General features: G+C 43.3%; 3 protein-coding genes across 4 annotated transcripts in view; all 3 read left to right on the forward strand.

Annotated features, from left to right (window-relative positions):
- Positions 1–1173: 1173 nt before the first annotated feature.
- LOC311324847 (prominin-2-like) lies at positions 1174–7867 on the forward strand (the record flags this gene model as incomplete). The annotated part of the gene is made up of 23 exons (XM_084457442.1): positions 1174–1390; positions 1555–1601; positions 1986–2125; positions 2348–2468; positions 2577–2640; positions 2746–2835; positions 3113–3297; positions 3444–3512; positions 3625–3688; positions 3813–3963; positions 4403–4561; positions 4691–4814; positions 5074–5180; positions 5341–5425; positions 5561–5707; positions 5867–5938; positions 6341–6430; positions 6550–6603; positions 6715–6795; positions 6991–7059; positions 7182–7271; positions 7404–7519; positions 7735–7867. The coding sequence occupies 23 exons, from the start codon at positions 1174–1176 to the stop codon at positions 7865–7867; spliced, it is 2475 nt and encodes an 824-aa protein (XP_084313568.1).
- Positions 7868–8668: 801 nt separating this feature from the next.
- LOC311324321 (cytotoxic granule associated RNA binding protein TIA1-like) lies at positions 8669–15053 on the forward strand. Of its 2 annotated transcripts, none has more exons than XM_084456771.1 (12): positions 8669–8854; positions 9754–9850; positions 10046–10144; positions 10575–10629; positions 10732–10819; positions 10942–11017; positions 11120–11228; positions 11377–11472; positions 11586–11670; positions 11783–11930; positions 12061–12212; positions 13744–15053. In XM_084456771.1, exons 1-12 carry the CDS (start codon positions 8823–8825, stop codon positions 13904–13906), a joined length of 1200 nt encoding a protein of 399 aa, XP_084312897.1. In that variant the 5' UTR covers positions 8669–8822; the 3' UTR covers positions 13907–15053. The 2 variants fall into 2 exon arrangements, with proteins under 2 accessions (XP_084312897.1, XP_084312896.1); XM_084456770.1 differs by having other exon boundaries at positions 13768–15053.
- A 639-nt stretch (positions 15054–15692) lies between these two features.
- The window catches only part of LOC311324848 (calcium-activated potassium channel subunit alpha-1-like), a gene marked incomplete at both ends in the record, with an annotated part of 13234 nt that continues 10317 nt past the window's right edge, over positions 15693–18609 (forward strand). The window contains 9 exons of the mRNA XM_084457443.1: positions 15693–15899; positions 16019–16114; positions 16219–16280; positions 16383–16473; positions 16581–16692; positions 16807–16882; positions 17438–17513; positions 17700–17870; positions 18458–18549. Coding sequence (XP_084313569.1) covers positions 15693–15899; positions 16019–16114; positions 16219–16280; positions 16383–16473; positions 16581–16692; positions 16807–16882; positions 17438–17513; positions 17700–17870; positions 18458–18549 — 983 coding nt within the window. The remainder of the gene's footprint in view (positions 15900–16018; positions 16115–16218; positions 16281–16382; positions 16474–16580; positions 16693–16806; positions 16883–17437; positions 17514–17699; positions 17871–18457; positions 18550–18609) is intronic.

Below are 18609 nucleotides of genomic sequence, written 5' to 3' on the forward strand. Positions count from 1 at the left end.
TTTTAGATCCAAAGTGATTATTAGAGGGAATGCACCACATCCTGAAAAATACATATTTTAGAAAAAAACATATTTTAGTTGGAGACATTACTGTCATGCCCTCACTTACTCAAGTAAAAACTGGCACAACTCACTCCCCCCTAACCACAACTAAACATTTAGACAGCAGGACTAACAGCAACTTAACCCCTATTAGTTGAGTGATTCTGTACCATGGCAAGTGGCACAGGCCTGTGCCCTGTGGCTGCTTCATAATCATAGTAGCCTATGTCAGGATTCCAACTTGGTCAGTATTAAGTGACTGGTCCCATATTGTAGCGAGTGGTTTGGTTAAAGACCTTGGGCTGTGTGTCCACCTCCTACAGTATATCCTGACATACAGTACATACATACATACATACATACATACATACATACATACATACATACATACATACATACATACATACATACATACATGCATACATACTTACTTACTTACTTACTTACTTACTTACTTACTTATAATGCACATGCGTACCTGACTTTTACAAGACAGTGCAGGCAAAATTAACAAAACCAAGAGAAAGGTCCTACAAAGAAAACAGTAAAGAGTCATGGCAGATTTAATGAAAGATCTTAGAGAATTAAATCGCTACAGCGGAAAAATGCTCTAAAGAGGAAATCATAAAGTGCATAGGCCTATTTCTATTCTGTTTTCAGACAGTTGTGTTAACAGATGCATGAATTCATCACAGCTTGCATAACTGGTTCACAACACCCCTGCAAGGTATGAGAATGTGAGTGACAAGGGCATCTTTCATAATGCTTCAGACAGACTCAGAGCACAGACTATCCAGGTAACATTTTGAACTCATTTACTGTAAGCTATATACATTTGTAATGTGAAAATGTGAACAATACTTGGGATACGTATATGTAGGAGTCTGTATCCATATAAATGCTAAAGAGAATAATAATGATGTTATAATAATAATAATAATAATAATACTGATGATCATGATACAAGAATGGTGAGGATGGTAAGGAGCATTCAGCTTCTGACCGACTATTTATGTCAGTGTTCATTAGCCTACTCAGCTCTGATATTATTACTGTCACCAGCGTTATTAATGCTCTCGTCATGTTTCTGGGGATCTCAGCAGGGCGTCCATCGTCTGATGAGTCTGAGTCATGGTTCTCCTGTTCGGACTGCTCTGGGTGTTCGTGTTCCCACTGAGCACTGCAGACCCCGCTCAGCGCTGCTTCAGCAGAGACAGTGACACGCAACCTTTCCTCTCCTTCCCGCAAACGCCAACTCAACAAGTGGAGAGCTCTGCCCAAGACAAGTCCCTATATAAGTTTGCCCAGAGCTTTCTGGAGTGTGTACAGCCAAATGCTTTCCCTGAAGGTAAGCATACAAGGATCTATTGATAATGATGTGTGATGACCCTTATACTGTACCATAAGGTTTCAGACGGCAGGTGTTGCAAGTGATGTATGATGTATTATCCACACAACAGCCTGTCATTGTGCAAAATTGCTCACAAAAAAATGTTATGCTTTGTATTTCAGAAATTGTGTCTAAGGCATTAAATAATGAACAACAGAACATTCCTCAGGTATGAGAATCTGCTATGCTCCTCTCCTGCTTTCAAAATCAAAATCCTTGCTGTTTGGTGTTGCTCACCTAAATAGAGCGAACGGACATGAGAATTATGATGAATTGTTGTCAGGTCAAGTATGGAACTATTGTTTTTGAGTGATGGTTGGGTACACTGTGAAATCTTAACAATCATATCAGCTGCAAAAGATAATTTGTCAAGATGAGTTTTATGATTTCATCCACTGAGACAGTATGGGTTCAGTGATGCCATAAGAATGGTGAACCAGTCTTACCTGGCTTTCGAGACATCCTTATTTCCTCATTCAAAATGAATCATTCATTCTTAATCTATTGGTCTTGAGCTTTTAAGCATACCACAGACCTCTCCTTTTTTCAACAGCTGGTTAGGTATGAGGCTGGGTACTTGGTGTGCTTGATCCTGGCTGTGCTCTACCTGCTGTTAATGCCCGTCGCTGGTGCAGTTCTCGCCTGGAGGCATTTCCATTGTCGAGAGTCAGAGATGACCAACCGGCTCTCAATGTCACGCTTCCATCAAGACGTTGGCTTGGCTGCTTGCCTCATTCTCACTACCCTTTTAGTCCTGTAAGAACATCTCCCTCTCCCCAAACTCAGACAGACGAACAGCCACATGCTTGTAGGCACACACACACACTGTTTATATTCTGTTATATATATTCTAATGGTTATTATTAGAGAACAAATGTAAGTTTTTAAATCATTGTTTTGGGTGTGTGTATACAGGATAGCAGTAATTCTGGCTTTCAAAGCAAACAACAATGTCCGTGAGAACCTACACCCAAGCCTGACTCATTTGGACACCAACATGAGGATCATTGAAGACGCTCTATATGCTGTTCCTCAGGTTTGGCTCATCACAACACACCTTCTAGATGTTCCCATCTAGGGTTGGAAGCGGGGTTGTGTTTACTGATCTCTTGAGTTTGATCATATAAATTAATTTACTTTGCAGAAAATGGAAGTCATCATGGAGCAGTATGCTATTCCTAAAGCTGAAATCTCTAGGGAAATCAATGGTAATCAGTTTGATGTTTGTGGATTGATAGTTCTGTGTTCTGCTGAAAAAACATTGTTTTGTTTGTTGTAGTAACATGCTGACTCAGGCAATGTTCTGCTTTCAGGTGCAGAGGACACCATCGGTACAACCATTATCTCGTCTCTCAAGAGCAATGTCAACACATCTCTCATCCAATTGTCTGTCACTGTGAGCGGTATGTTCCCAAAGTCCAAAACCTGTTACAGCTTTTGTGATGTAGCATTTACCTCAATACAGGGAGTGCCGTTGGTTTGCGGAAGGGTTTTCTTTAGATGTAGTGATTATCGGAGAGTATTGTCCTCACTCTGAAACACCGCTCTAACCTTTAGTCACACTCAGTGTTGGGAAACAGTACATGGCACTGTAGCTGCTCCATTGTTCAAATGATGTGAATTAATATTCATCTTGACTTAAACCTTTTTGGCCTCTGCGTCTATCCTTATCTCCCACAGAGGTTATTGGCACCATTGATAACCTAAAGATAGTTCAGACTACTAGGACAAACTTGCAGAGCCGACATAGAACCCTGCAGAGAGAACTTCGGAGTCTCCAGAACCGACTGCAGATCTTGGGCAGTTGCTCTGGCTGTGATGTTCCCAAACCTAGCAACTTGGGGACAGATGCTGACTATAGTCTGGTAGGCTTTCCTCTGTCATTGTTTCAACAGGGTGTCTGTTGGAAACCAAAGGCACAGTACCAATGATATACAGGAAAGTAGACTGTCTATCATTTGAGTGATATCTGACTGATATCAGAGTGACTGAATGATGTTTGTCGCTGTAGATCCCCAGTGTAGATGACACACTGAATAAAATGACCCCTGCAGCTGACCACGGAGACTTGGTTGCACAGGTAAGCATGCTAGATAGACAAATTACAGTTTTAATGCAACACCTATGGTAATGAACTCTTGTGTGTGATCAAACTGAAATACTTTCACAGACTCTGAACAAATCTTTTCCAGGTTAACTCTAGCTTCCTAAGCATTCCACAGTATTGCTCAGACCAGGTGGCACCCACTATAGCAGGTAAGTGTGACCCTATAGCAAAGATATAGTTCTATGTCATTATTACAATATTGCAAAAACAGTATGGATCTCTTTCACTCTCTCTCTCTCTCTCTCTCTCTCTATTCTCTCTCTCTCACCTTAGCTCTCACATTGGAACTCAATGAAACCCAAGAGTCTTTAATTAATAGCAGCAGAGGCCTCCCCTCCATGCAGTCTCTCACAGAGGGGGTCTCTGGGCTAAGGGCGTCTGTGAGGCGCTTTGCTGGACGTTTGGAGTACTATGATTATGTCAGGTAACATTGCTATAGTAACTGGCAGCAGAGCTTACTGTCACAGCTTTAAGAGGAGATTATTCCCTGTAGCATTTTTGACCACTTTATCACTTACTGACTAGTGATACACTTGCGCTGCTCCTGTTGGTGGTTGAGATACATGACTCCCCCAAGGTGTACAGGAAGTAGGTGTTCCGGTAGTCGGCCTATTTTGGACTTGCACTTTTTCCCATGTGACAGATTTTGATTATCTGTCTAATCTGATTACATCTCCCTGTAGAAATCTTAACCTAGACAGATCTTATGGTCCATAAGAAACACTGTGTCTCTGCTCTATGGTGGCATATATATCAAAGGAAAAACAACATCTGTGCTCATATTCTCTGTAATGTTTGTAAGTGATCATGTAATAGCAGTGATATGGTTTGGATTGGTGCTCCATCTCTGGCTCCCCCTGCAGGTGGGCAGTGGCAGTTGCACTCTGCACCGTGATGCTGGTCATAGTGCTTTTGATGACAGCTGCTGTCTCTCTGGGCTTGCCTGCGCTCTTCTTCCCTTCCATCTACTCGACATACTCAGACTGGTGTCTGGAACGCACTGCAATTGGCCTATTCCGAGCGTAGGCATCTCCAACCATAACCCCATAACCCCACTAGTTCTGCTCTGTTGACTTTTCACATCATTACGATTTATAATGAATGAATGAATGTGTCTCATGCGGTTATATTTTCCTAACACTATCCCACAGGTCTGTGCTGTTGAGCTTCTCATTCTCCTGGCTGTTCATCATCTTGGTCTTTGTCATGCTGTTTTTCGGAGGGAACATACACTCCTTGGGCTGTCGGAGCTGGACCAATGGACAGCTGTTTGAGGTGAAGGCCATTCGAGATTCTAAGGGATATCAGTCCTATTCCAACTAGTAGTACCACTGTCCATGTTTTATCTGTCACTCACAGTTAGTTTAGACAACAATAATATGTACAGTCTGACCATTGGATTGATCATCTTTATACATTAATAGAGTTAGTTCACAGTTAACCTGTTTAATGAACAACCGATAAATGAAACATGAAAAATTTATTATATTTTATAAGATTATATATTTATAACATGTCCATACATTCCATACAGTTCCTAGACACCCGTGAGGATCTTTTCAAGAGCTTCAGTCTCAACGTCAGCCACAACGCCAGCTTCCCGACTACCCAGATAAAGCCTTGTACCCGCGCAATCTACCAGTATGGTTGCTCTCTCAAATGTGTCCATTCCCATGACTAACGACATACATTTCACTGTAATGTTTCTCAGCCAGTTAAACTGGATTCTAGCTTTGGTAAATTACACACAGCACACTCTATTTCTAGGTACACTCATAGCTCATGTCTCCCTTTGTTTCAGAGGGTGTGACAGAGGAGAGTCATTGTTCCACAGCATGCACATGAACCAGCTGTTTGACCTGGAGGACTTGCTGAATTCCACCAAGGTGTAATCACCTTTCAAGCCACTTCCTTGTTCCTCTAAGACACCAAATTACTGCCTTTGATTGTCTTGAAATCTATTTTTAAATCAATCACATACCAGAACTCATGCCCCCCCCCCCCCCCCTCGTTTGTCATAGTACTTGGAGGGCTTCAATCAGGCTGCTCAGAATATGTCCATCAACCTGGAGGGCTTGAAGCTGCTGCCGGACAAAGGAAGAAAGGGTCTGCTGGACTTCAGAAAGATTCGGTTAGAAGACATCAACTACAAGAGCCTACAGCTGCTGGTATTAAGCAATAAAACTATTTAGACAAAAGTCTATTTTGTATGTGTGTGTGTGTATGTGTGTGTGTGTGCATGGGAGAGAGAGTGAAGTAGGTGTAGTTATACCCTTCATATACAGTATGCATGTCTGAAAGCGACATCACCTCTATTTCCTCTTCAGCTGAGCCGACCAGTTGTGAAAAGAGACCTCTCTGCTTTGGCCAGCGAGCTGGATGAGAAGGCTAAACTTCCTGTAAGTATCTGACTACCGTAGGTGTGAGGTAAAACATCTGCAGGGAACCATGGAGTGCCAGTTACAATTTATCCTTATTTATTAATGTATTTATTAGTTAATTTATTAATTGATTGATTCGTTGATTGATTGATCAGGGACAATACATATTATTAAGGTAAATGTGCCAGTTTTAGCTAATTTTCAACTGTTGTCCCTGCGGCCAGATATCATAATTCATTTGCAAAAACATAATCTATATAGCAATAGACTACCATTAACTAACCTGAAAATACAAGAGATGTGTAAGACGTGCAGGCAAGTCAACACAACAATAGACTACATCCAAGCAGGCTGGCAGACATGCAGGACATACACATGACAAATGCAGAATGCAAATGTATCATTAATGTATATTGTCAGGAAAATGAACAGATAAAAGAAGATTTGGAAGAGGAGGCAAATTTTACTAGACACCTGGACACTATTGTTACTCAACAGAAGACGGATGCAGTGAGTTCGGTTCTCAGATAAATTAATGGTGGATTTTATTGAAATTTGCCTTGTCTAATATTTAATTGTTACTCATTAATTCATTCATCATTCATTTTGTTGTTAATTTCACCCCACAGGGAAAGATGAACACAGGTCTCAATGCTTTGAAGGACATCAGCAAAACATACAGGGTACAATACAACTTCAGCTGCCTTATTTTTGTGTATGTTGAAAGAGAGAGAGGGGGGGGTATATCAAGGTCACTATAATAGGATTGTGACGTGTAATTTCTCTCACACAAGGGCAATGTTAACAAAACACTAGGAACTTTCAGCAAAATGGACGACACTCTGCATACCCAGGTTCCCATCATTGTGTCAAACGTAAGAAAACAATCATGTCTACTCCTCTTAGCTCAGTAAATATGAGCTGTGTCATGGTACAAAAAATGGCTATAACATATTTGAATAAGTCACAGACATTCATTGGTGCTGCTGCTTTAAGCGCTATAGTAAACATAGCCTAAATAATAATAATAAACTATTTAAGACATAGCGTGCTGTGTTCTTCAATGGCAGGTGTCCCAGTGTACCTTAGAGAAAGGAGAACAGTGTCTGCGTCGCTACTTGGATTGGGTCCGTCAGGCGGTAGGTACAGTAGAGAAAATATTCTCCACAAAGTGTATTTTATCTTTCATCTTTAGTCAAAGCAGTTTCTACAGTAAGGTGTTATAGCATGGATGTTTCTGTCTTGATATATCCCTTCACAGATCCTAAATGAGGTTCTGGGTTGTCGTTGGCTTGCTGTGTCCTTAAACAATGTTTATACAGCAGTATGTGAGAATGTATTAGATCCATGGGTGAGTGAAATCCCAACCTTCAATGCATAATCTTCATGACCTTCCAGGTTGTGAAAGCATGTGTGTAAGTCAAGATTGGAACGAGAACGAGAGGTTTTAAGCTCACTCACATCTCATATCTATTCCCTGAAGAATGCTTTTTGGCTGTGTTTGGGATGGTGCTGCGCTTTCTTGGTCCCTGGAGTGATCTGCAGCATCTATGTAGCCAGACGCTTGAGGCCCACACCTCCATCACCATCTTTCATTGGGTGAGTCTTGACACTAGGGGAATAGTTCTGTGACAATTTTGGTCAGAAAAAACCTCTGTCCCTAGAAGTCCATTCCACTGAAGAAGCACAGCAGCACTGTCAACTATTATTGCAATTTGTTTAGCAAAGCTTCATCCAACAGCTTATATTAGTGATGTTTTTTGTTTTCACAGTTGTCATTTTAATAACAATACTTTATCTATTCAACCTTACAGTAAGGACACTATCATTTTGCAAGAGAAGTGCACAGAGAAGACTAAATCCAACATTTATATGACCTTCGAAGACATCCATGACATGAGCATCTCTTACAACAATACCAAGGGCAAAAAATGTGAAGACAATTGAAAAATCTAAATTGCATAATCACATTTCGATCAAAATGATAAAAGGGTTGGGGTATTCACGTTGGTAGGTATATCTATTTAGCCTTGTAGACAACATATGTATCTGTATGAATTGCTATCTATAAAACAATTCCTGTTGTATAAATCATTATAATGTTGTAGAATGTTATTTTCTCATTGTCAACTGAATGGACGGCACTGTAATTACATTATAAAATATGTGTACACACTATACCCTTTCTCTACTTTCAATGAATGAAAACTCTCACCATAAACTCAGTTGCCATCGGCGCCGCTGGTGTAGTGGTATCATGCAAGATTCCCATTCTTGCGACCCGGGTTCGATTCCCGGGCGGCGCACGTATTTTATAGCGATGTACCATGTTCTTGCATCCCTTTGGTAAACCTCTGCTAAATCAAACAATTTACCGATGAAAGCATCAGTAGGCTTTGAATATACAATCTACCGTCATTCGTTTTCTGTTACATTTCTACTACTATAACCCAAGCAAGTGGATTCCAGATGTGCACATGTCCAATAATAATCCATTCTATAAAAAAGTGCTCCTACTGCTAAACTGGTGCTCTAAACGTCTAACGCACGAGTCGAAATAAATCCTGGCACTATATGTATCAGAAATGTTGGGTCTATCCGGGTAATTCACAACATCTGAGACCAAACTAGTGCTCAACTGCATGGGAGCTCGCTGATTTGGTGATGGTCTATATCCAGCGCGCATGTGATTAAACACTCCTCACATTCTCCGCCATCTTCAACTTCCCATTGTTCGTCAAGGCAGGCAACCGAAACTAGCCACAGAGCTAGCTAACGTTAATCACATTAGCTAGTCGGCGGCACTGTCAACTAAAGGACATTTATTCTGTAGCCCACATTGAAACGTATAGTTTAAAATAGGTTTAACATAATACACACTAGGGACTCGATCTCTGAAAACATGATGATGGACGACGATCAACCCAAGACCTTGTAAGTAGCTCAAAGCTAACGTCGTTAGCTAGCTAGCCTCTGTCTGGCCATGGAGACAACTAGCTATATCATTCACTTCCTCTGCCTTTAGCCAGCTAGTGGAACGTTAGCCGACACGGTTTGTGTGTATTTATTCCAAAAAAGATTGTCAATTCAAGCTGATGTGGTAGCAAATGGTAGAAATAAACACAGCGTTGTCAATAATAGCGAGCTAGCTAGCTGATGGCAATCTGCTCCGGCTAGCTCAAAGTTTTCAGACTAACGTTAGCCATGCTAGCTAGCTACGCTAACATGAGCTAATGTTGCCGGCTGGCCAGCTACGTAGACATTGTTTCGCTTGGGCCACACGTGAAATTGATTTGGCATTACTATTCCGCTATTTACAAATTAGGATTATGGTTTATATCTGACCGATTACGTTTAACTACTTAACTTCTTTACAATATAAACTGTATGTTTCCTTAAGTTAGCCAACTAGAACCAGCTGACGCGGTAAGATAAATTGGCTAGCTAGCTAGCTAGTGGAATTGCTAACGTTAGCTAGCTTACTAGCCTCGACTCCAGTCTAGTTGCGAGAGGCCCGTGGAACAAGGTGGTGCGTACATTTGATTCAGCCACGTCAACGTTCAGATGGCTCACTACAGGACGTTAGCTACGTTAGCTACCTAGGTCCTAGGCTATGTAACGTTAGCTAGGTAGACTCTTTAGTCAGTAACGTTAGCCAATATGATCAAACAAGACATTAGATAATATATGTCGTCAGTAGACAAGAAGTTAGATAAATGTACTTTTGCCGATTAGCTCTGCTGTCACTCTGAAGCAGAAGTTCTGTCCATCGTGTGTAGCTAGCCTACTAGTTTTCTGTTCAGTTAACAACCCTTCTTTCCTCTCTGTCCAAGGTATGTTGGAAACCTGTCCAGGGATGTTACTGAGCCCCTCATCCTACAGGTTTTCACACAGATCGGACCCTGCAAGAGCTGTAAAATGATTGTTGATGTGAGTGCTCGGTTCCTTGTCCGTGTGTGTGTGTGTGTGTGTGTGTGTGTGTGTGTGTGTGTGTGTGTGTGTGTGTGTGTGTGTGTGTGTGTGTGTGTACACCATGTTATCCACAAAGTTATTCCCTACTGGGGTGTTAGTAGTGTTGACTTTGCCATGCTCATAATTAATGCTAGTTTAATTATCTCTTGACAGACTGCAGGCAATGACCCATATTGCTTTGTAGAGTTCTATGAACACAGGCATGCCGCTGCGTCACTGGCTGCCATGAATGGACGTAAAATAATGGGTAAGGTAAGCTATCGTATCTACAGGGTGAGTGGGGATGGGTGGGCTGTGGGTGCCAAACTTCGTTATGTCCAACCAGAAATATATGACTTGCATTGACACGATGCTAAGTCAGGTATGGCTTTCTAAGCTGTTCTCTTAATTAAACTTCCCCTAAGGTAAGTAGTTCAAGTGTATGGATTCACCCAACTACTTACGGCTTCATGCATGATTCGGAGAGAAATAGTGTGAGAATTATGTTGTTGGAGTTATTTAGTGGTGAATTTGTCCCTGGATGTTTCACATTCAGCTCAACCATTAAAAAGTCAGCATTTTAATTTTTTTCTCCCTGTGTTTGGAAGCCTGTTTCTATATCAGCTCAACACCAACACAGCAGTGCCATCTGAACAATATAAACAAAACTCCACCTGCTTTCTTTTCTCCTCCTTCTGTCTAGGAGGTGAAAGTAAACTGGGCCACGACGCCAACCAGTCAGAAAAAAGACACAAGCAGTAAGTGAATGCCTACTCAGTTGTCCTCCCAAAGGTTTCCGTTGTAAATGAATTTTTGTGGCATATTCTGGTGAGTCATTGTTTGGTCTCTGCTTCCCCCAGATCACTTCCATGTCTTCGTTGGCGACCTCAGCCCTGAAATCACCACAGATGACGTCAAAGCAGCCTTCGGCCCATTTGGGAGGATATCGTGAGTACCTCCCATTTAAATCACTTGATTGCAGTGTCTTTACTTGATAATGGTGGTGATCTTTTGAGAGTTTGGCTCACGTTACTACATTTCTGTTGATTGACTGGTATGTGTTCACACAGGGATGCCAGAGTTGTTAAAGATATGGCTACTGGGAAGTCTAAAGGCTATGGATTTGTCTCTTTCTTCAACAAGTGGGTAAGTAATACGAAAATCATTCTGCTCTATTTTGTTGTAGTCGTCTTCATATGATGCTTTATGTGGTGATGCGGTTGACTTATCTTAAGTTGTTGCCTACAGGATGCTGAGAATGCCATTCAGCAGATGGGCGGCCAGTGGCTGGGAGGCAGACAGATCAGGACCAACTGGGCCACAAGAAAGCCCCCTGCCCCCAAGACCACCTATGAAAGTGAGTGCATTTCAATAGAACGCGATCGTCTTCCCTCCGTTTTCCCTACGCTTTGTCTACTAACACTGGCGCAGTTGAGCTCTTACGTTGTCCTTGTCCCCCAGACTGATTGGACGTATATTCACCCTAATGTCTCTGTTCCAACCAGACAACACCAAGCACCTGTCTTTCGATGAGGTGGTGAACCAGTCCAGCCCCAGCAACTGTACTGTCTACTGTGGCGGTGTGAGCTCCGGTCTAACGGGTCAGTACACCACTACTCTCTGGTCTGGTTCTTTCTATTGCATGTCTGGCCGAGTGAGTGAATAGAGCTTTGGATTTGTGCTGCAGGTCCTTGATTCGCCCTTTTCCTTTCAGAACAACTGATGAGACAGACCTTCTCTCCATTCGGACAAATCATGGAAATCCGAGTGTTCCCAGACAAAGGCTACTCTTTCGTGAGGTGGGCTGCGAAGTCTGCGCGATTCCTACGTCCCACCGACTCCTTTTTATGTTTGCACGCCTGTCTCCGTAAATCACACTCGGCCTCCTCTCTCTCTCTCCCACGTCGTCAGGTTCAACTCCCACGAAGGAGCAGCCCACGCCATCGTGTCTGTGAATGGGACCTCGATAGAGGGCCACATGGTCAAGTGCTACTGGGGCAAGGAGACTCCCGACATGATGAACCCCATGCAGCAGCAGCAGCAGGTGCCGGTGCCCCAGGTATCCGGACCGACTCTGTAGACTCCTCGCAGCACCACAGCTCTACCCAAGAGTCGCCACGGCAACCACAGATGCTTCTGGCGTTTTTTTTATCTCACGCCTGTCGTTGTGCTCCTCTTCCCCCCTGCAGCAGAATAAAGTGGGCTTTGCGGCAGCTTCGCCCTACAGCCAGTGGGGACAGTGGTACGGCAGCGCCCAGCAGATAGGCCAGTACGTGCCCAACGGCTGGCAGGTGCCCACCTACGGTGTCTACGGGCAGGCCTGGAACCAGCAGGGCTTTAAGTAAGTACCCAGGCGTGCCACGGCCCCCCCCTCCCCTCCTCCTCCTCCACCGCCCAGGGCTGCAGCCGAGGGCCTCCACCACAGGAGCCTCTCAAGGACAGACTCCCTCCAGCAACCTGCTGCTCTGGCCTGGGAGGGGGGCACAAGACCAACCCCCCCCCCCCTCACACACACACACACACACACACTGCACCCCTCCAGATCCAACAAAGGAGGATAAAAACGAAAGCATACAGAGCTAGATAATTTAATATTTCTATTATGATTGACTGTATTCCAAGTTTAGTCAGATATATTTTTTCCATGTCAAAAGCAGCACACTTGTCTTATCCTGCCCACTGCTTTGGGGCTAATTGGAGTAGTATATTGTCACGTGTGTCTATGTAGAGGGCAATTTAGTCCCGCGTTTTTACTGGGATATGCTGTTGAAGGTGCAGATAGCCTACTACTTGACCCTCTGAATTATTGTCTACTACAGGGGGACTGATTGATAGTGTGCATATGATACTTCCTTCTCCCGTCTTATTTGAATACCATGTAATTGCTTTTTCATGCACACATTTAAAAAAAACTTTTTATTTTTTTGATCTGTTAGACATTTTTGATATTTGTACATGGGTACTTGAAATGAAAAATGAGATGCTGTAAGAATTTGTTAAGGATCTAGTTTCATTTGATCTAACACCTGCTAGTTGCTGTTTGGAAATAAGTTGAAAATAGTATGTTTTTGTCAGCTCTTCTGTCAACACAGGTGACATTGATTATCTTAACTAATGTAGCATGATTTGGTGTTTAACACTTCTCAACTACCAATCCAAAGACTGATAACATAAAAAAAACTCTTGGGGACAATGTTCAAAGCTTTACTGCTTTAGAAATGGTTGTACAGAACATGTATTTCAAAGCAGATAGCTTATTAACGAATGTCCAGTTTTTAAGTTGAATGGAACAAGTGATTTCCAAGGTGGTCATATGTATTTGAGGTAGTAAATCATCTTAAATGTCCCCTGTGATTGGCTTAGACTGTACACTGAGGGTTCCGACTGCTGATGAAATTGTTCTATGGGTGTTGCTACATACTTGTGTTTTAGAGCTAAACGGCCAAGTTCGGCTTGATTTAGTTGCTTGCCATGTTACTCAAAGGCAGCTGTATGAGGAGTCTGAAAGCTTAGATATCACTCGTGGTATGTCCATGCACCAATTTGCTTCATTTACGATTATACTCTTTCTCGCTTGCCCACTCACTCTGGAGTTGCATTTCCTTTGACACTCCAAGCCCTACTGTTCACTGTCTGGTGTTGCCCTCTAACATACTATATTCCCTCTCTCTCCCTCTCTCTCTCTCCCTCTCTCCCTCTGTCTGTCTCTCTCTCTCCCTCTCTCTCCCTATCTCTCACACACACCCACCCACTCACGCCCTGTGGAGCCCTCACATGCTCTCTCCACCTTGTTCTTGCTCAGTCTGTCTAGATTCCAGTGTGTGCTCTCTCTCTCCCCTGCCGCCTCCTCTCTTCTAACCTGCTGGCGTGTTGTCTTTCTCTTCCCCTGTTTGCAGTCACTTACCGGCCAGTGCTGGGTGGACAGGCGTCAGTGCCATCAGTAACGGTGGGGTTATGGAGCCTACACAGGGATTGAATGGGAGTATGCTAGCCAACCAGCCCGGTATGGGAGCCACGGGATACCCCACACACTGATAGGGAGGGGGGATAGTCTATTCCAGTCTTTACCGGCTGGTGTTGTCCTACAGGGATGCGTGTGATGCCCCCTCCATTTGTGGCAAACCGAGACTCATTAGTACATGGAACCTGAAGGGGAAATGGACTTCTAAAAGCAGAGGACAACAATTCTGTGGGGGGTTTAGTTTAAAAGGGAGTTGGGGGAGTTTGTAATTGCCCACACAGGTATTAAACTCTTGTGGTAAACAGACTACAGACAGGGATTTACCATTTTAAGTTAAACTGTAAATGAATACAAACTGTAAATCAGATACTTGGGATTTGAGCCTTTTTGTTGGTTTTACAATGACTCAAACTACTATCATTTTTATTTCTATGTGTCCCAACAGTCAACGATGGTTGTAATTTTTTAAAGATAACCATTTCAGTTTAAAGCAATGAATCATGTGCAAAGTCACAGACCTTAACTTTTTTTTTGAGGTCATGGAATGGATATTGGTTTTATGTTTTTTTTTGTTCTCATCTAGTTTTGAATTAAAACCAATTGCAGGGATTGATGCCACTGCTTTTTCTTAAGGGCAGACAAATATTGCACAGTATTCTCTTGTAATTTTACTAATTTGAGGGCTTTTTGCATTCCAGTTTTTTCCATATCACGTTTCTCTCCCCATGTGTAAATAACCATTTCAAACTGTATAAAGCAAAATGCAATTGTAAACTGTGGGGGCTCGCTTTCTTTTGTTTTGATAGATGGCTGAAACATTGTAACAGATCAGCACTATCAAATGCTTCTCCATGATGACACTGGCACAGTGCAACATTTGTGATATGTCCATGCAGTAAATAGACAGCATTGCTAAACGGTGCGAAGCAGGTTAGAATTAGAATGATTCTGTGCATATGACATTTCTGATGTTTTTTAACAAAGTAATACCAGTATTTTTATGGAATACATGACTTGATCAGAAGTTTGCACTGTTGCCATTTTTGCCAGAGAAATGGAGGCCTATTGACTTGCCTTATAGAGCTGATTTGTTTGAATTGATATGACAACATTAAGATTAGGCAGTGACTGCCTACAGACATTGACAGACCTTTGGTTTTGAGAGGTGTGACCCCTGGAGTTTGATAATGTTTCTGCTACTATAATCAATGTCTTCTTGCTTTGTCCAATAAAATTGCTGATGCGCTTGAACCGTTGTTTGGTGACTCATTTCTTGATTTCTGGATGTTTGAAGCATAGAGCTGGTTAAACGCTTAAACTACATGTATCTCAGCAAGATGTGTCTATAACAGTGGTGAGGTCCGATGTCACTAGTTTCAATAATGGTATATATTTCAACAAAATTGGGCTTCAAAATTCACAAAACCCATCTTCAATCATTTAACTTTTAGAACAAAACACTGCTCTGGAAGTCTTAAACAGCTTATTTTCCAGCATTTTTTGCAAATGCCATTTTTTTCATAGGGATTCCATAGAGATTTTGGACTGAACCTAATGGTGACGATGCTCACTTTTCAGCCTACAAAATGACCACTTCTCTTAATTTACAGAAGAGGAATTACAGAATCAGAACCTTACCACACAAAGAACTAGAATTCTATTTGAATCAACTATATAATGTTTTTGCCCAAGTTTAGTGTGATGTCATAATTAACATTCAATTCCATTACTCTAAACAAAAGACCAAAATGATGTGCATGTCACATTCACCACATTCTTGTTTAAAAATGGAGGGAGAGCTGACTGCAGTAAGAGCCACAATGTGAGCATAGTCAGGTGCAGAACCCCTGATCCAGGACCATGGAGCTCCCTCACACCCACTACCCAGACATCTCCCACCCTTACTGCTTCTACCGTGGGCGCCGGCTATGGTGGGCCTTCCTCTGCTCCTCGGTGTCTGTTTTCCTGGGCGGTCTGCTGATGATCTTTATCTGGAAGGCTTGCCACCGAGGGGCGGGCAAGATCGGGATCCTCCTCCCTCAGCAACGACACAGGTTACATTGCAAGGTGAGGGGAGAGGAGGGAGGTTAAATATGGTGAATGTCATGAGGATGGTTTGAGATAAAAGGTTGTACGTTTGGCCCTGTGTACTCCCACATAATATTTGTTTCCCTTGGACATCGCAGAGCATCACGGTTGAGCGAGTGTGCAGTCTGAGGAATGCTGTGAGAGAATGGGCTTTTTCTGTGGTATCTGCCCAACACCTGCCTGGACAAGTTCTGGTAAACCATCAGACCGGCAACCGTACCAGTCATTCTCTCAGCTCTGTTGATTGATGATGATAATCATTTAGCCTACCATTTCTGTCTGTCTTCTGTTTTTCAAGATGTTGCTGATTTTTTGTTTAAACATCGGCTCACTTTTGATCTATATCATCCTCAGCGCACAGTGAGTACAGAGAGGTTACCAAAGTCTGCCGTGGGGCAACGTTACACCAGAAAGGTCGCGGACAGCTTGAGACTCATGTTCCATCTTCTCCCGCTTTCTCAGACCAATAGAGTTCTGCATGGAAGAGTACAGCGCTGTCTTCCTCGTCGATGTGTGCTTCAACATCTGCTACCTCCTGTACTTTGGGCTCAGGGTGAGGACCTCATCAGATACATGGCAGAGGGGTCTTCAGTCCCTCACAGTTTCATTATGGTGTTCTTGCATTTCCCAGTGTGAAGACATGGTGTCCCTTCTCCCTAGTTGCTGGCAGCACAGGACGAGCTTCTGGTGTGGGTGGACATCAGGTCTCTGATGGACTTTCTCACCATCACGCCTTCATTTGTCACCTTGTACACCCGGCGAGCCTGGCTTGGTGAGGCCTTGTCTGTGATGATGGCACTGACTCCATCTTAAAGGGGATCTAGAAGCGGCATGGACTCCTATAAGGAGTTTTTCAGACCGTCTTCATTCTTATCTCTGCCCGTAGGCCTGAGGTTCATCAGAGCTCTGTACATCCTGGAGTTACCAGTCATTCTCCAGATCCTCAAGATCCTCAACAGCAAGTACGAAGTAGAGATGGTGCCCTGAGAGCACAGACCACCGCCCAAGAATGCATTTTGTGTATCTGTGCGCACGCACATGCATGCCAGCAGGACATGCTTGGTAGTGCTGCATTCGTTAGGTCGAGAGCTTTATGCCAAACCCCATGTCTCTGGGACCTTCCCATGTCGAGTTATGTCAGTTTCAATTGACAATGAATGTGGCGTAATTTTTTCCAAAAGTCCAAAAAATGAATGGAGGTAAATGGGCGGCTCAGTGTTTGGGAGGCTCATGGACCCGCCTTGTGATTCCAAATAGTTCTAAATGCCCATGTTACACCCCTCCAGTTTCATGAAAATCGGTCTGCTAGTTTTTGCATAATCCTGCTAACAGTCGAATAAACCAACAAATAAATAAATACATAAATGAACACACGGCACCGAAGACATTACCTCTCGCCCTGCGCTGTCGCTGGGGAGGAGGTAATGAGAACGAGTAATCATGAATTGCAGTTACATAGTGCTTCCTCTAGATAGCGCTGGACTGACTGACTGCACCCTCTTGTCCTGTGCCCATAGCACGTCTCTGAAGCTGACTCGCCTTGTAGCCATCCTCACTGGAACGCTGCTCACTTACGCTGGCTTCATCCACATGGTGAGGGTCCGAGGGCGCACATATCAACCAAGTCCAAGTCATGACCATGCAACTCTAATGCCAAACATTGACCGAGTGTTGTTTTAAAAGACTGGGAATGCTAGTGGAGACAAACATCTTTAAAAGTCAGAATCTGAGCCTTTTACAAGCATCTTTTAACCACTCCTCTCATCTAACTCTCTGCAGCTGGAGAACTCAGGTGACCCGTGGCTGGACTACTCCAACGCCTTTCGTCACTCCTACTTTCAGTGTGTCTACTTCCTCATTGTCACCATGTCGACGGTGGGCTACGGGGACGTGTATGTGACCACCACTCTAGGCATCCTGTTCACCACCATCTTCATCTGCATCGGACTGGTAGGCCTCTGAGCCCCCATACCTGGCTTACAGGGCAGGTGGGACACCTTGATCACTAGGAGGTTCACCCAGGGCGAGGCTCAGCCATTGCACTCCAGCTGTGCTGACCCTTGCGAATTCCCCATATGTGTGAATCTCGACTGCATCATTTCGGGTAGTGGGGAACTGCGGCCGCAGTATTATTATTATTATTATTATTATTTAGAGTCTTATTGTGCAATTTGTGTTAATTTGTAAAATTCTCATTTTTGTAAATTGTAAATTTGGAAATTGAGCATTCGAGTTTATCTGTAGCATAATCTTGGAGCCAGCAGCAACATTTCACTATGACCGTACATTACATGTGACGAATGAAAGGAATCTTGAATCTTAGCCTGCCAGAATAGTTTAGTTAAGTCCATCTGGGAAAGGAATGGAACACACCCCTCCATCTCTCCCTCTTCTAAGTACTAGTCTCCCTCTCTCTCTCTCTCTCTCTCTCTCTCTGTCTCTCTCTCTCTCTCTCTGTCTCTCTCTCTCTCTCTCTCTCTCTCTCTCTCTCTCTCTCTCTCTCTCTCTCTCTCTCTCTCTTTCTGTCTGCTTCTCAGGGTCTGTTTGCCAGCTATGTTCCAGAGGTGGTGGAGATCATCGTGAACAGGAAGCGGTTTGGCGGAAGCTACACCACCATCTCAGGGAAGACGTGAGTCATCTCTCAATACAAGAGGCAACAGACAAATCTAATATTCCTCATACAGTACAT

Source organism: Borostomias antarcticus (assembly GCF_949987555.1).
Source record: "Borostomias antarcticus genome assembly, chromosome: 23".
In the NCBI taxonomy this organism is placed as follows: Eukaryota; Metazoa; Chordata; class Actinopteri; order Stomiiformes; family Stomiidae; genus Borostomias; species Borostomias antarcticus.

Coding starts and splice junctions, on each gene's coding strand:
- LOC311324321 (XM_084456771.1), top strand. CDS start 8,823: ATGATGATGGACGACGATCAACCCAAGACCTT. Junction 10,145..10,574: donor GACGTAAAATAATGGGTAAG/GTAAGCTATCGT, acceptor CCTTCTGTCTAG/GAGGTGAAAGTAAACTGGGC. Junction 11,473..11,585: donor TGTGAGCTCCGGTCTAACGG/GTCAGTACACCA, acceptor TTTTCCTTTCAG/AACAACTGATGAGACAGACC.